At 46.5% G+C, this 17,826-nt stretch overlaps 1 protein-coding gene across 1 annotated transcript in view; it reads right to left on the reverse strand.

The window, feature by feature from the left end:
* LOC311242138 (eukaryotic translation initiation factor 3 subunit A-like) overlaps positions 1 to 16,338 on the reverse strand; it is a gene marked incomplete at both ends in the record, with an annotated part of 152,137 nt that extends 135,799 nt beyond the window's left edge. Inside the window, 1 exon segment of the mRNA XM_084331092.1 lies at positions 16,134 to 16,338. Within this exon segment, the coding sequence (XP_084187218.1) occupies positions 16,134 to 16,338 (205 nt within the window).
* Positions 16,339 to 17,826: the final 1,488 nt, after the last annotated feature.

Here is a 17,826-nt window from a genome sequence, read left to right on the forward strand (position 1 = left end):
AATAACAAAGGGCATTTTGAGTTTCATATACTATTGAAACAAGGATTGTCTTAGCTTTCTAAAGACATCACATCATCTTATAGCAAAAATAAACAAGACATGTCACTGAACTGTGTAAAGAAAAGTGTCCCAGTTTTGTAGCCTTTTTTACTTTACATGCCTATATTAAACATTTAATGTTTTCAGAACTGTGCAAAAAAAAGAAAAGAAATATCAAGTGTCCCATTTCACTTGTTATATTTCCACATTTTAGTGTTCTTCAGGTCTTTTTTTTCATTCAGTGTGAGAAATCCAGTCTCTGTTGAGCTTTAACAAGTCCATCAAAGTCAGGTTGCATGTCTGAGGTGGAGATGCGAAGCACAGATGTTCATCAGTGAGAGAGGATCTGTACCTGGACTTGGTAAACGTCATGACTGAGAATGTCTGTTCACATATAGGTGGATCCAAAGAGAACCAACATCTTCTGAGCATGTCTCCTCATGTTTGGAAAGTTCTCTTCCTTGAGAGCAGAGTAGAACTCTAGCAGTGATGCTGACTTAAAGTGCTCTTTCAGTAGTGAATCAGACTGCAGGTCAATGAGTTCAAGCTGAACAACTATCAACACAGCAGGTAAAGGGAGAGGAAACCAGCTGCATTTCATCCTCAACCTTTTTGAAATCTTGAAAACGCCTTGAAAATTCATCATGCAGTGCTCCCAACATGGATGAGTACCTGTGCCGGTGATCAGCTGATGGTTTGACTTCTTTCAGGGTTTTCATGTGTTTGAGATTGTTGCTGCCTAGTTGCCTTGAAATTAATTGCAACTTTGTCATGAAGGCTTTCACATGGCTATGCATTTCATGAGCAAAAATGCCCTTGCCCTGCAGTTGTGTGTTCAGTAGGGATGGGTACCGTTCACATTTGAACCGATACGATACAGGTACCCAACAGTACCTTTTTTCGGTACTTTAGTCTCTAAACATTTTATCTACCTACCTCAGTTTAAAAAAAAAAAATCCAAACTTCAAATAACCACACGTTCGACCGTTTTCGGCTTGCCCCGACTGCTTTGTTGTTGAATCAAGTCAAATCCTAGGTAAGCGTATATTGTGCGTGTGAACGTTGACATGAAAAGAAAAAAGTAATTTTTAATTTTTTTTTTGTATTATCATGTAATCTTTCACGGGCCGGTCAGAATCATCCCGCGGGCCGTACAATGCCCAGGTCTGACGTAAAGTATATCCTTGAGCAGCTTGGCAGGCCATTAAAACACGCACGCACACGCACACGCACACACACACGCACACACGCACACACTCACACACACACACACACACACACACACACACACACACACACACACACACACACACACACACACACACACACACGCACGCATGCACGCAGTAAGGCTGTCCCCGAAGCCTGTTTTTGGGATTCGAACTTCGTCAGGGTTTTTCGAACCTTCGTTTTTAATAAAAAGAAGTATATATATATATATATTTTTTTTTTATTAATATATATTTTTTTATATATATATATAAATATCCTCAAACTAAATCCTCAATTTGAATAAGGTGATTAATCTGATTAAATGAGTCTTTAATTTTTTTATTAAATCAACTTTCCAGCCCCAGGGGCCCAGACCCAGCCCAGGGAGAAGCCCCAGCCCAACTAAATCAATTAAATCAACTTTCTTTAATGAATATAACTCATCAGTTGTAATACTATAATATTAGTGTAGCCTAATCTTTATCTGCAACTGTGAAGAAAAAAACCATTGGTTTAAACAGAATGAATAGAAAAAAATAGAAAAAAATAAATAAATAAAAGAAATGTTCGAATGTTGATTTAAAATTCGAATGCCAACGTAACAAACAAACGTTCGAACGTTTGGGCTCAGCCCTAGCATGCACGCACGCACACACGCACACACACACAGGAATGTGTGCCTTAAACAGGAGTGTTCTCTGTTGTGTCGAGAGAGATGATCTCTCCACCAGATATATATTCCATTATGTATGGGGAATGTTCCCACTGGACAGATGACGTGGATAATTGTAACTGATCTCCACTGATTGATTGATTGATTGAAAACTTTATTAACAGATTGCAGAATGGGTACAATACAGTACAGCTCAATACACACAATTGTTAAGGGGATGCAGACCAGAGAAAGACTTTTGTCTTGTTTACATCAGGGTCCCCCATTTTCAATTCATCAGGACATATATGACATACATGACATACAGATAGTCAGTACTGCTACATCTATACATTTATGACATACCAGATTTGCAAATACAGTACTGTTTGTGATACAGAAGGAGTCAAGAAAAGGGAGTATACACATTTGACGTAGAAACTGTACATTGGAGGAGGTTGGGTGGGGGGGGGTTGGGTTGGGTACATTGGGATATTGACAACCATACTGGGTAATTTACATTGGAGGTGGTTGGGGGGGGGGGGGGAGACACACTGTATAAACAAGCAAAACTGTACATTGAGGGGGGGGGGGGAGGAGACACTGTACAAACAAACAAAATTGTACATTGGACTATTGACAAAACCATACTAGGTAAATGACTGTACATTGGAGGGGGTTGGGTTAGGATATTTACAGGGGCCAGTTTTGAATTGCAGTCTCCCGTAGGTGTCCCTTGAGAGAGGTTTTGAAAGTGGGTAGTGATCCACATTCCTTTACAGCTTTGGGTAGGGCGTTCCACATTGATGTGGCATAATTGCGAAACGTGTTTAGTCCCTTATTTGAGCCGAATCTGGGTTTAACATGATTTGTGGAGCTCCCTCTGGTGTTGTGATCGTGGTATTCACTGACCTTTGGGAAGTATTTTGACATGTACATGTCAAAATGTGCAGTGGTAACGTGAGGCTAGATTGATGAAATATGAATGGAAATCGCTAATAAAAAAAAACATGATCTCTCATCGTTGGCACTCAACGGTCGGCATGAACAAACTAGAAATCTCGTCGTTGGCACTCAAAGTGTTAAGGGTATCGACCGAATTACGTCGGTACTACCGAGTATCGATTCACCTTAGATCAATCGGTGGCACATTTCGATACCTAAGACACGCCCAATTAGAAAATAATCCGAATTCCAATGATGTGCAATTGTCATTTCATAATAGACACAGACCAGCGCAGACCTTAAATGACACGCAATTGTCATTTCATGTCCAATGTGTCTAACATGCTTTATCATCCTTGCCATGTCCACATTAGCCACTAAGTGACTCCACGACACCAGTTCCATTAGTGAGGAAAGGGGGGTTGGGTGTTATATTGACATTTACATTATTATATATTGACGAGGCTTGACAACCGAGGTTCAAAGATAACTTCACATTTATTGGCTGTTCATTTATATATATCGCTTCATGCATCGCACTCCATACAACTCGGTGTGTTGACTTCCTAGGGACTGTGACCTCACTTAGTAACTACGGCTCAAACTCAAACCTAATACATCACGGCTGGGGTGGCTGAGCCTCTCTCGCTCTCTCTCGCTCTCTCTCTACGTTCAATGATTTAAAGTAGCCAAACGTTACACTAGTATAAATACTAACTGGATAGTTCATGATATAAACATTTCATTTCATTATCTGAAATATTCTAAAATCATTAATTAAGTCTGCTTTTTCCCTTTGTGTGTGTGTGCACGCACGTCCCATCTCTGGTCTTTGGAAAGACCAGATGAGGTCAGAGGAGTTTAATAATATTTACTGAGGATGGCCAGATAATGTTTATATTTAAACTTAAAAAATAAGAATACATAATAAATGTATACATGATCATGCAACATTAAAAAAATCATTGTAGGAACGGTTTGGGAGAGGGAGGTTGAGAAGTTTAGACTTTCAGTTTAGTTTTACAACAGAAGTAAAATGTTTGTTATAATGAAAGTATGTGGGTGTAGCTCCATGGCTCCATAGCTCCTCTGGCGTTGTCGGTGTGAAGCCACAGGGTGCAATTTGCATCCCAGAGTGGCAAAGAAAGCCAAGGGTGATAGCAGCAGGAGGTTCACCATACAGGCGTACTGCAAGGCAGCGCCTGCTCACAAGTCTGGGTGTAACTCTGCGGTTGCCTAGGAGGGTTTCCTACTGTAGATGCAGATGAGGGCCTCCTCTTTGGGCAGCCACAAGCAGATCTATAGGAGGAGGATGGTGAGCACAGCATGCAGATTGGCTTGCATGTGCTCGGACAGAAGGGCCATGTGGCCCGGCTCCTAGAGCATTATTGATGAATGAATGAATGAATGATCATTACATTTATATAGCGCTTTTCTAGACACTCAAAGCGCTCCCCACAATGTTGTAGGGTGGAAATTGCCTCCTTCACCACCACTGGTAGCAGCCAACCATGGGCTACGCAGGCTCAATGGCTGCCATACACACTGGCACCAGGCACACATCACACTACACAATGGTTGAACAGCTCAGGAGACAGGGATTGATATCAGACAATTAAGGGGGAGGGATGATTAGGTGGCATTGATGTCAGAAACCTTATTGGGAATTTGTCCAGGAACGTCGGGGAACCCCCTACTCTTTGCGATAGGCATCCTGGGTTCTTTAACGACCAAATTCAGTCAGGACTTCGGTTTAGCGTCTCATCCGAAGGACGGCACTCGCAGCTGTATGGTGTGTCCCTATCACCGTAACAGGGGTATTGTTACTGACAAGTCCAGAGGACAGAGTGCCCCCTGCTGGACAACAAAACCACTTTCCGACAATGGCCTTGACCGGGGATCGAACCGGTGATCTTCCGATCATGAGTCCGGAGCTCTACTCATGTGGCCACGCTGCCGGACAGCAGATGATGGCTTGGGTCTTCGCCTCAACTGAACAAAAAGAAAGCTTGAGCCCCGTCAAACCACACAATTGTTGGCATGCTGGTACTGTAGACTCCAGGACCGCCATCGTGTCCCTTACCCAATGGAGGTACAGCAGGAGACTCTTTGGGCCTGCTTGGCAGATTTTCACAGAGTGGGGTGGGGTGGAGATCTTGCCTGCAACTATAGGGGCTTATGGCAGCAGCATTACAGGTAGTTCCATTGGCCCCTCTGCACATGCGCTCAGTGCAGAGGTGCCTCTTCAGCCTGGGATTGTGCCCACAGACACAGCTGCAGACCAGAGGGTGGGTCTCTGACAGGCTGTATTTAGCCCTTTTCTGGTGGAGGTTCTTGAGCAATCTTGCCAGGGAGATCAGACTGGGTCCAGTGCATGTGAGCGGATCGGAGCGCGAGCGGCGCGGGGCGCGGAGCGGCCGGTTTTGACGTGAGCGAGGAGTGGGTTTTAAAATGAGTCGGCGCGACGTCCGGAGCGAGAGTTCTCCTCCGCTCCAATCCACTCCAGGCCGCTCACAGTGGTTTAACACTGATGTAATATATACATGCAGTACAATGCCAAAGCAACAGATGGCGATGTACAAACATGAAGGCCATTTTCAACCAATGAGAAGGGTGAACCTGTGATAGGCTGTTCGTTCAGGCTTTGTCACTGTAGAGACGCCCACACTCACTCTAGTTAGAAAAAGTATATCGACGCCATTGTTGTTGACGTTAGCTTACATGCTAACGTTAATGGCAGCGACCATAGCATTGTGGCTCGGCTAGCCTATCATCGCTTAATAGAGATAGTGAATGGATAAACAACGTTATTTAACATTGCAGAATGGCTACAATTACAATGCGGCTCAATACAAACAATTGTTAAGGGGCCCAGGGGGTGTAGACTGTTGTAGTTTGAGCTCATTTACACCATGCTCCAAAAAAAGAAGAAAAAAAACTGCCGAGCGATCTGGCGCGGGGAGCGGGGAGCGCTCGATTCAAGGTGAGCGGGGAGCGAGCGGAGAGCGACTTGGGGGCGGGGTCAACATGAGTGATTAGCGGAGCGGACCAAGCTTTAAAGAGCGAAGAGCGGATTTCTCGGCCGCGCCGATCCGCTCACGTGGTCTGACTGGGTCTGGTGACTCGTCACTAGCTGGTGTTGTTAGATAGCCCTGGTAGACTGGGGCACAGTGCACGAAGGGCAGAGGCATTGCAGGTTGCTGGAGCAGCCATTGGGCCTCCCATCACACAAAATGTCCTTGGAGTTGAAAGCAGCCCAGCTGGCTCTTTGAGGATTCCTGCCATGTCTCTGAGGTTGCCACACGCTGCTAAGAACAGACAGTGTGGTCGCAGCAACTTATATCAATAGGCAGAGGGGCATTGGCTCCCCTCGCCCATGCAGGCAACTTCAACTTCAACTTCAAATTACTTTATTTTCCTTTCGGAACTTCATTTGTGCAGTGGTTAAAAGACAAACATGCAGTCACAATACATAGACACTCACCACTATAAAAAACACCAACAACATTAAAACTACAGTACTTGGGCGGCTACGTGGCGTAGTGGGCAAGGCGCTCGCCATGAATGACGGAGACGCTGGGCTCGCCTGTTAGATCCCAGCGCTCCACATTGCTTTCAGTTTAGCTGGTCGTTCATACTAATACACATTGGCCGTATTAGGGGGTGGGAAACTGATGGGTGGGGATCGGGCGTTGTGGACAGCGACTCCTACAGGTCGGTTGGTGCGCCTGCGCAGTAGAATCAGGAAGTGTCTGGGGCAGCGTGAGCCTCCCACGCGTTACTCCTCGCCACTGAGAGATCGATGCGCAGGTGAAAAGATGCGACTGCTGTTCCCTCAAGTACCGGAGGGGACTTGTGCTATGTATGACTTAGTCCACATTGCAGCCGGCTTGTGGGAGGCAAGAAACAGCGTTCGTGACAGGAGGTGGGTTGAATTGGATGATACGAAATTGGGATGGGAGGAAATATAGAAAATGGGAGAAAAAGTGGATACAAAAAAAAACTACAGTACTTAAAGCATGACATATTAAAATCCATATGGAACAATTCTATATGTATATAAATAATAGATAATAATAATAATAATAATAATAATAATAATAATACAGGTGATATGTGTCCATCAGATGGAAGGGGAGTCTATTTTTTAAGTAGACCGGCACACAAGCTGTGGGTATGAGCATATCCACGGTTTCTATCCCGCAGGGCCGTGTGAGAGTCAGGAGAATCACGCAGCAGACTGCCTATCCAAAGGGGGCCCGAGCACAGGAGAGTGGTGGTTCCACCCAGAGGTAGTGGGCGGAAATAAATAAATAATATTAAATAATATTACAAATACAAGAGAGACCCGGAGAGGAATTCCCCCTTTTAAACATCCAGTGATCTCGTTAGCATTGCCTCCACCCTCCTCTCCCTCTCCCCCTCCTCCACCCTCCTCCCCCTCTTGGCCTCCTCCACCCTCCTCTCCCTCTCCTGGCCTCCTCCACCCTCCTCTCCCTCTTGGCCTCCTCCCCCTCTTGGCCTCCTCCACCCTCCTCTCCCTCTCCTGGCCTCCTCCACCCTCCTCTCCCTCTTGGCCTCCTCTCCCTCTCCTGGCCTCCTCCACCCACCTCTCCCTCTTGGCCTCCTCCACCCTCTTCTCCCTCTCCTGGCCTCCTCCCCCTCTTGGCCTCCTCCACCCTCTTCTCCCTCTCCTGGCCTCCTCCACCCTCCTCCACCCTCCTCCACCCTCCTCCCTCTCCTGGCCTCCTCCACCCTCCTCCCCCTCTTGGCCTCCTCCCCCTCTTGGCCTCCTCCACCCTCCTCTCCCTCTTGGCCTCCTCCCCCTCTTGGCCTCCTCCACCCTCCTCTCCCTCTCCTGGCCTCCTCCCCCTCTTGGCCTCCTCCACCCTCCTCTCCCTCTCCTGGCCTCCTCCCCCTCTTGGCCTCCTCCACCCTCCTCCCCCTCTTGGCCTTCTCCACCCTCCTCTCCCTCTTGGCCTCCTCCACCCTCTTGGCCTCCTCCACCCTCCTCCCCCTCTTGGCCTTCTCCACCCTCCTCTCCCTCTTGGCCTCCTCCCCCTCTTGGCCTCCTCCACCCTCCTCCCTCTCCCCCTCCTCCACCCTCCTCTCCCTCTCCTGGCCTCCTCCACCCTCCTCTCCCTCTCCTGGCCTCCTCCACCCTCCTCTCCCTCTTGGCCTCCTCCACCCTCCTCCACCCTCCTCTCCCTCTTGGCCTCCTCCACCCTCCTCTCCCTCTCCTGGCCTCCTCCACCCTCCTCCCCCTCTTGGCCTCCTCCACCCTCCTCCACCCTCCTCTCCCTCTCTTGGCCTTCTCCACCCTCCTCTCCCTCTTGGCCTCCTCCCTCTCTTGGCCTTCTCCACCCTCCTCTCCCTCTTGGCCTCCTCTCCCTCTTGGCCTCCTCCCCCTCTTGGCCTCCTCCACCCTCTTCTCCCTCTCCTGGCCTCCTCCACCCTCCTCTCCCTCTTGGCCTCCTCCCCCTCTTGGCCTTCTCCACCCTCCTCTCCCTCTTGGCCTCCTCCCCCTCTTGGCCTCCTCCACCCTCTTCTCCCTCTCCTGGCCTCCTCCACCCTCCTCTCCCTCTTGGCCTCCTCCCCCTCTTGGCCTCCTCCACCCTCTTCTCCCTCTCCTGGCCTCCTCCACCCTCCTCTCCCTCTTGGCCTCCTCCCCCTCTTGGCCTCCTCCACCCTCTTCTCCCTCTCCTGGCCTCCTCCACCCTCCTCTCCCTCTTGGCCTCCTCCCCCTCTTGGCCTCCTCCACCCTCCTCCCCCTCCCTCTCTTGGCCTCCTCCACCCTCTTCTCCCTCTCCTGGCCTCCTCCACCCTCCTCTCCCTCTTGGCCTCCTCCCCCTTTTGGCCTCCTCCACCCTCCTCTCCCTCTCCTGGCCTCCTCCACCCTCCTCTCCCTCTTGGCCTCCTCCCCCTTTTGGCCTCCTCCACCCTCCTCCCTCTCCCCCTCTTGGCCTCCTCCATCTGCCCCTGATAGGACCGGCCTCTGAGTGATGGGTCCGTCTGCCACACACAGTGGCACAGACTCGTCAAGGGGTGTGGGCTTCATCTACAAGCGCAGCTTACTCCTATGGCTGGAGAATGTTTGAGTCATGGTGTGAGGCAAAACCGGGCAGACCCCCTCACGTGTGGGTCTCAGGTGGGTGTTAATTTAGTCAACGAAAATTATGACTAAATATGGTCGTCAACGAAGCTTTTCCCCCTGACGACAACGAGACGTGCTGATCATGCAAATTCCGCCAATTCACGGCGTACGACGTTATTGAGATCATATTTCATTTTTTCGCCATGGTATTCATAATTCCGCCACCCAGCCTCGGCTGAGACAGTGGGACTCGGCACAACCGTGCAACGCTTCAATACCGCCGCCTGGTGGATGATCGGGCGAGTTACAACCGGAAATGGATCTCTGGTGATCTCTGTGCATCTGGGAAATCCGTCCGGCAGTCACATATTGTTGCGGGACTCTAGACACACATCCGTGTATATCAGGGGTGGGCAATTATTTTTCCCGGGGGGCCGAATGAGCAACTGAAAATATGTTGGAGGGCCGGGCCAAAATTCCAAACTCAATTATGCATAATATACATTTAATTTCTATATAAAAAGCAGTAAATGGCATTGTTTTGACCCCTGAGTAAGAGTGTATGTTATTATTTGGCAATTAAAAGGTGAGGTTAGCTTTTCAAAAATATCATTTATTCAAATAGAATTTATTTCCAAAATGATAAACAAAATGTGAAACATTAATAACAAAGGGCATGTATGAAAAAGTGCTATACAAATAAAGTTATTATTTTGAGTTTCATATACTATTGAAACAAGGATTTTCTTAGCTTTCTAAAGACATCACATCATCTTATAGCCAAAATAAACAAGACATGTCACTGAACTGTGTAAAGAAAAGTGTCCCAGTTTTGTAGCCTTTTTTACTTTACATGCCTATATTAAACATTTAATGTTTTCAGAACTGTGCAAAAAAAAAGAAAAAAAAATATCAAGTGTCCCATTTCACTTGTTATATTTCCACATTTTAGTGTTCTTCATTTCTTTTTCTTTTTTCATTCAGTGTGATAAATCCAGTCTCTGTTGAGCTTTAACAAGTCCATCAAAGTCAGGTTGCATGTCTGAGGTGGAGATGCGAAGCACAGCTGCCAGATGTTCATCAGTGAGAGAGGATCTGTACCTGGACTTAGTAAACGTCATGACTGAGAATGTCTGTTCACATATGTAGGTGGATCCAAAGAGAACCAACATCTTCTGAGCATGTCTCCTCATGTTTGGAAAGTTCTCCTCCTTGAGAGCAGAGTAGAACTCTAGCAGTGATGCTGACTTAAAGTGCTCTTTCAGTAGTGAATCAGACTGCAGGTCAATGGGTCTCATTCCTGAAATTTTTTCAAAGATGAGCACCTGCTCCTCCATATACGTGGGGTGGATCTGGTTGCTGCAGAGGCAACTCCCTAGAGAATTCCCAGCTATCTTTCTTATTGCTGTTTATATACACCCTCGGGCTGACACCGCGACTGCTCTCAATGAACTGGCTGACATTATACATAAATATGAGATCTCCCACCCGGAGGCTGTGTTTATTGCAGCTGGTGATTTTAATCATTGTTCTTTTAAATCGGTTCTGCCAAATTACCATCAGCATGTAAAACACCCTACAAGAGGAAACAAAATCCTGGATCATTGCTATAGCAACATAAAATCTGCTTACAGGTCTCTCCCAAGGCCAGCTTTTGGTAAATCCGATCATCAATCGATTCTTCTTCTACCGTCATATACTCAGAAAAATAGACGGTACGCTCCAGTCAATGTTGGACTAAAGATGCTGAAACACTATTACAAGGGTGTCTCGACGCCACAGACTGGTCTGTTTTTAAATGTGAGGACCTTGACCAATACTGTGATGTTGTCATTGGATATATCAACTTTTGTATTGACTTGTGTATTCCCCGCAAGGTGGTTAAGCAATACTCAAACCAAAAACCATGGCTTAACTCTGATGTTAGACTAAAACTTACTGAACGAGCTACTGCTTTTAAATCTGGGGATGCAACCAGTTATAAACTGGCTAGATACTCGCTGGAGCGGTCAATAAGAGCCGCCAAGCGCTCCTATGGAGAACGTATTGAAGGACATTTTTTTCTGGCAGTGACCCCCGTCGGATGTGGCAGGGACTGAACACTATCACTTCCTACAAGCCCAGGGGCCTCGCCTCCGCTGAAGGTGATCAATCGCTTCCCGGTAGACTGAATAACTTTTACTCCAGATTTGATGAAAGTAACACAGAGGGTGCTCCAGTAGCACACCATGTTACCGCGCTGCGTCGCGGGACTCCGTGCTGCGTCACGGATCTGGTTGACTCCGAGTTCAATTCCCGGACTCGCCGTCATTTGCCGAATGTCTCCCCCTGCTCTCTCTCCCGTTTCACCCTACAACTGTCGGTCATGCTTGACCAGAAAAGCGATAAACGCTAAAAAAGAAAGTTTTAAAAAAGAAAGTAACACAGAGCGTCCTGTTTTTATTCCTTCCAACTCCAGTGACTTGTCTGGGCTGACTGTCACAGAACATGAGGTGTGCAAGGTCCTGTCCAGTACTAAGGCTAGGAAAGCCACTGGCCAGGACGGCATTCCTCCCAGGGCCGTCAGACTCTGCTCTGAGCAGCTTGCCCCTGTGCTCACAGACCTTTTTAATATGTCACTGGAGTGCCGCCTTGTTCCAAGGAGCTTCAAGGAATCTACTATCATTCCGGTTCCCAAGAAATCACCTGTGACTTGTCTTAATGATTACAGACCTATTGCTCTAACCTCAGTTTTAATGAAATGTTTAGAGCGGCTAGTGCTGAATTATATAAAAGGTCAGATTCCTACCTGTCTTGATCCCTGGCAGTTCGCCTACAAGAAAAATAGATCAGTAGATGATGCTATTTCCTTAGCTCTTAATCCTGTGTATGAACACTTAGATAAGAAAAACTCCTATGTTAGAATGCTTTTTATCGATTATAGCTCTGCTTTTAATACGCTTATTCCATCTAATCTGATCCACAAACTTCAGTGTCTGGGTCTATGCGACGCTATCTGTGAATGGATTCTTAGCTTTTTAATTTTGAGACCTCAAAGAGTCAGGGTTGGAAACAATATGTCTGATGAAATTGTTTTAAGTACTGGTTCTCCACAAGGCTGCATTCTCAGCCCTTTACTGTTCTCTCTCTGCACTCATGACTGTACTGCTTCCTATGAATAACAATCTGATAGTAAAGTATGCTGATGATACCACGGTCATTCGGCGTATAAACTCAAATGACGAGTCATTTTACAGATCAGAGGTGCAGAACCTAGTTAGGTGCAGTGAGACCAATAACCTCATCCTGAATGCTTCCAAAACTAAGGAGCTAGTCACCGATTTTAGACGTAGCAAGGTATCCCATCTCCCTATTACCATAAATGGCTCAGAGGTGCAGATGGTGAGCAGTTTTACATTTCTTGGGGTCACTATTTCAAATAACCTGAGCTGGCACTACAATACCAGAACCATTGTTAAAAAGTCCCAGCGGTGAGTCGGAGTGTTAAAGAGGCATGATGCTCTGGTTTGCTGGGGCACTTTTACTGTAATTTGTGCCTCTATGCATTATGCACTTAACTATGATATGCACTTTTAGGGGATGTTGATATCAATTTTAGCATTTGTCCTTTTATACTGTCTGTGTTTTTACATATTTTTCCTGTACTGTTTCTAATCTGCTCCTGTATTGGATTAGTTGTAGACACACAGTGTTTGCTCTGTACCTGTATTCCAATGTGGATTCGTCCATACATGGCAAATCAAATCTTTGACTTTGACTTTGAAGTACCATTTTAGATGTTACAGAGATTACACAGTATTTCTGTACAAGAAAAACAACAGCACAGGGACCATCCAATATCAAACAGGATACAAGCACTTCTGTGAAACAGTGGTGGAGGAGAGGTTATTAAAGAAACGGAAGGTGCTCAAGCTCTCAACAGTGTTAATTTTGGCAGCTATTTTCATTTTAGTTTTAGTCTTAGTCATGTGTCAAGTGCTCCTTTTTCGTTTTCATCATATTTAGTCATCTTCATTTATTTTTCGTTTAGTCAGTTTTAGTCAACTAAATGTCTGAGCATTTTAGTCTTAGTCAGTTTTTGTCTCAATTTTGTCTTTTTTGTTTTAGTCTAGATTTAGTCGACGAAAACGGATGACATTTTTGTCTATTTTTAGTTAATGGAAAAAAACTTGTCAGAAGTCAGAAATAGTCAACATGGAACATTTTCTGATTTAAATTGCGTATATATTTTTTAACCTAGGGGAATCTGAGTCGGCGGCACAAGTGATACACAGGAAGTATATATGTTGGTGTAGACATGGTCCAATGTATTGTTGCTCCTACAGTATATGTTGGTGTAGACATGGTCCAATGTATTGTTGCTCCTACAGTATATGTTGGTGTAGACATGGTCCAATGTATTGTTGCTCCTACAGTATATGTTGGTGTAGTGTAGACATGGTCCAATGTATGCATCAAAGAGAGCATTACGGATGTGGTGACGTTGTTTCTGACCAGAGAGACGACGCTGAACTCTGTTTGTCTTCTGTTTGCTGTGTCTTTCCTTTCTCTCTGCCATGTGTGTCCTCTCTCTGCTGTGTCTGTCCTCTCTGTCATGTCTGTCCTCTCTCTCTCTGCTGTGTCCGGCAGCGGTTTATTCTATAACAGGATACTGTAAACTAAGTAAACAGAACACACAGTAGTACTAGTAGTAGTACACACTGATTGCAATCTGCTTGCATAAAAACATTATATAAAATCACATTCTGAGGTCAGTGTTAAAGTGCCACATGGAAGAGGTCTGGTTAGTGGTTAGAGTTAGAGGTGGTCTAGGTCTGGTTATGGTAACTTAGGGGTAGTTAAGCATTCATTATAATTTATTGTTATTATTTAGATAGATGGATGTAAAGGGCTAGACCAACTCTTAACCCCTATCCGGACCTAGACCACATCTAAGTCACAACCCTAACTTAGGGGTTAAAGTTAGAGGTGGTCTAGGTCTGGTTAGGGGTTAGAGTTAGAGGTGGTCTAGGTCTGGTTATACTGATCCGATACCAGTGCATACATAAAAAAAAAAATTATATTATATAAATTATAAAACTTTTTTCTTTTCTTTTTTACAGCTACTGTTTTATATATACTGTTTTTTAGTAATAACTAGAAAGTAATGGTATTTATTCAACAACAGGTGATTGTATAGATTAGTATTAGTATCATTAATTGACAACTAAGCTCAATGAGTTCACCCACGGAATGGTTGTTGGTACATTGGTTCCGCACGGACGTTACATGTTGTTGCGCACTTCCTATCCAGGCTGCTCCGTTTAGGTTAGCTCCTAGCAGAGGCTCTGTTGTGATTTTTTATGCAAAATAAATATTCTACATTCTCTTTTGAGACTCCGCCTCAGACTCTTATCATTTGGCACTAAAAGCTAAACATTGTCACCGGTATGGCTGTCTGCATTATGTCATTAATTGTGTGCGAGAGGTCGATCAGTTAGCCACATTAGCGTGAGCTAGGTTAGCCACTAGCTAACGCGAGCTAGATGTAAATACAAACAATGTAACGTTACTGGTGAAAAGTGATTTACCTTGGAATACTCCTTTTCCAACTTGCTGTACTTTGCTTGCATGTCTGCAGCTGGATTATGAATAGTCCCAACTTTAGCCAAGGTAATGTTCAGCTAAAACTAGCTTTTCAAATAGCTCCAGCTAATGCTAATAACAGAGCTCCCCGTCAGCCGTCACACTGCTCTGTCGGGACGATGGTATTAAGAAAAGTTATAATTATTTTGTCTCGTCTTGTTTTAGTCAACAATATCAACATACATGAAGAGAAATTTCATCCTGGTTTTTGTAAATTACATTTTTGTGTCCTCAGTTGTGGTCAATGATATTTAATAAACTATTTAGTCTTGTTAGCGTGACATGGTCTTCAATGACGACGCTCTCTCGGTCACCATGGCGACCGAACACAGAGCTTAGGAACTTGATTACATCCGTAGTTGTAGCGTTGTGAGAAAAGGCTACCTCTGGCCACTTAGAATAGTAGTCCGTCAGTGTGATCGCGTAACGGCAGGCTGGCACAGCTGACTCGAAGGGCCCGACTATGTCGAGGCCTAGCTTCTTCCACGGGCCGTCTGGCAGTGGAACTGGCTGTAGAGGTGCAAAATAAATCTTGGCCGTCTTGTCATTAGACTGACAAGAGACACATTTGGATATGTCGGCCTGAACCTGAGAGTCCATCTTCGGCCACCAATAGAGATCCTGCAGACGCTGCTTAGTGCGTACGACCCCCTGGTGGCTCTCGTGTGCCAGTGTGAGCAATGTATGGCGTAAGGACACTGTTGCGATGAGGCGGTTGCCTCTGAGGACGTAATTGTCCTTGACTGACAGTTCCTCTCTGATCTTGAAGTATGCGATCAGATCTTGGCTCACGCAGTGCAGTCACTTCAGGGCAGGTAGAGCAAGCAGCCCCAAACTCAGTCACCGACAGGGCACTGAGTGTAGCAGCGACGTGTGCTACTATCTCGGGCTCCACATCCATAGCAGAGTCAGTAGAAGCAGGCAGGGGAAGGCGTGAGAGGCAGTCAGCAGTGTAATTTTGTGATCCGGGTCTGTAGACTATATCATAGTCGAAGCAGAGGAGACGTGCTGACCACCGGGCGACGCGCATCTCAGCACGGCCTATGCCCTTTGTCGTGAGCAGCGTGGTGAGAGCCTGATGGTCGGTACAGAGAGTAAACCGTCGTCCCCATAAGTATGTTCTCCATTTCTCTGTGGCCCACACGCATGCGAGGGCCTCCTTCTCCACAGTTGAATATCTTCGCTCTGTCGGTGAGAGTGTACGAGATGCAAAGGCCACCACTTTCTCAGTGCCATCTGCATGAAATTGAGTGAATACCCCACCCAACCCGTAGTCACTTGCATCAGTGGAGATCACTGTGTGGAGAGCAGGGTCAAACAGAGCGAGAGCTGGGCTGTTTACCAGTAGCTGTTTGACTTGATCAAAACTGTGTTGCGCAGCGTCAGAACATGTGAAGGTGTCTGTAGCGCTCACACACTCATGCATAGGGGCTACGACTGTCGCAAAATTAGGCAGAAACTTTGAGTACCAGGATACCAGTCCTAGAAAGGAACGCAGGGAGACAGCATCGGAGGGAGCAGGAGCTTTCAGAACTGCGTCGGTGTGTTCTTTGACTGGCAGGATACCATCAGCTGAGATGATGTGTCCCAGGTAGCGAAGGGAGGGCTTGTTGAAGTGACATTTATCCTCATTGAGCATTAGGCCAGCATCATCTAGCCTCCGCCGCACCGTCTTCAGGTTTTTATCGTGGACGGCAGCGGTAGGACCGTAGATGATCAGGTCGTCCAAGTAGCTTTGAAGGCCTGGACTGTCCTTGAGAATTGTAGCCATCATTTTCTGGAAGGCAGAGGGTGCCGAAGTATGCATTTGCCAGGTCAATCGTGGAGAACACTTTTGCTCCCCACAGGTTGGAGAGTAGTTCATCCATGTGTGGCAGTGGGTAACAGTCCATAACCACAGCCTTGTTCGGTTCACGGAGGTCCACACACATGCGGCTTCCACCGTTTTCCCTCTGTGTCGCCACGATCGGTGACACCCATGGAGAAGCGTCCACCCTCTCGATGACACTTGCTTCCAATAGTCGCTGTAGTTCAGTAGAGACAGCGTCCCTAACCGCGAAAGGTAAGCGGCGTAACTTCTGGTGCACTGGCTTAACGGTAGGGTAAATTTTTACACAATGCACAAAGCCTTTTGCACAGCCAAATGCCGTAGGAGCTGTGACAGTAGTAGCCATCACAGGGGCAGGTGTAGACGGCGTAGGAGCGGAGGAGGGAAGGACAGTAGTTCCACTAATGTAGAGGTGGAGTGCAGTCAACAGGTCCATTCCCAGTAGGGGAGTTCCTTTATCCACGACGTAAAATATAGCAGGGACCGTGACATTGTCTCTCCTCACGTGAGCCTGTAGGCACTCCATGACAGGTATGCTAGCCTTGGTGTACGACACCAGCCGAACAGTAGGTGCAGATAGGGTAGTTTCACTGAAGTATTTCTCATAAGTAGACAGTGGCATTATGGATACTGCTGAACCTGTGTCCACAACCAGTCTCAATTCTTGAGCCTGGGTAGTAGGTGTGTGTACATGCACATTGCATACAATCCTTTTTGTAATGTCAGAAGCTTCCAAGCATAGCACTGTAGTTTCAGGAATTTCCACTGTACTCACCGACTGTGTTTTAGCACGGCAGACACGAGCAAAATGTCCTGTTTTCTGGCATAATTTGCAAGTCCCTTTCACTGCTGGACATTGTGAAGAGTTTGCCAGGTGGCTCCCCGAACCACATCGGTAGCATGAGCGAGTGGAAGCAGAATCAGTAGCAGCAGCAGGCTTAGCTGGACGGTAGCGCTGCCAGTCCCGTTTCTTGAAAGTAGTCTGCGACCGCGGCGTCACGGCCTGTACTGGAGCAGCACACTCGGTAGTTATAGCTTTAGCGTGGAGTACAGCCACTTCAAACTGCGTAGCTAGGTTGATAGCCTTGTCCAGCGTCAAACCTGGTTCAAGCAGTAGACGTTCCCTTATCTGTGGGCTAGCTACATGTTCAATCAACTGATCCCGGAGATTTTCCTCAGTTTTATTATCAAAGTCACATCTGGTAGCTAGGTCACGCAAAGCAACGACGTATTGTGCAATGCTTTCATGTGGTGCTTGTGCATGCTTTCTGAACGTGTGTCGCTCGACTACTACGTTGATTCTTGGAGTAAAATGTGCATCCAGCGCTGCCACAGCGGCAGCCACGGAATCACCTGTATCTGGCAATGTGTAGAAAATCCGCTGTCCCTCGGTACCAAGACAATGTAGAAGGGTAGCTCTCTTCCGAGCCT

The sequence above is a fragment of the Notolepis coatsorum genome (assembly GCF_963971535.1).
Source record: "Notolepis coatsorum genome assembly, chromosome: 15".
NCBI lineage: Eukaryota > Metazoa > Chordata > Actinopteri > Aulopiformes > Paralepididae > Notolepis > Notolepis coatsorum.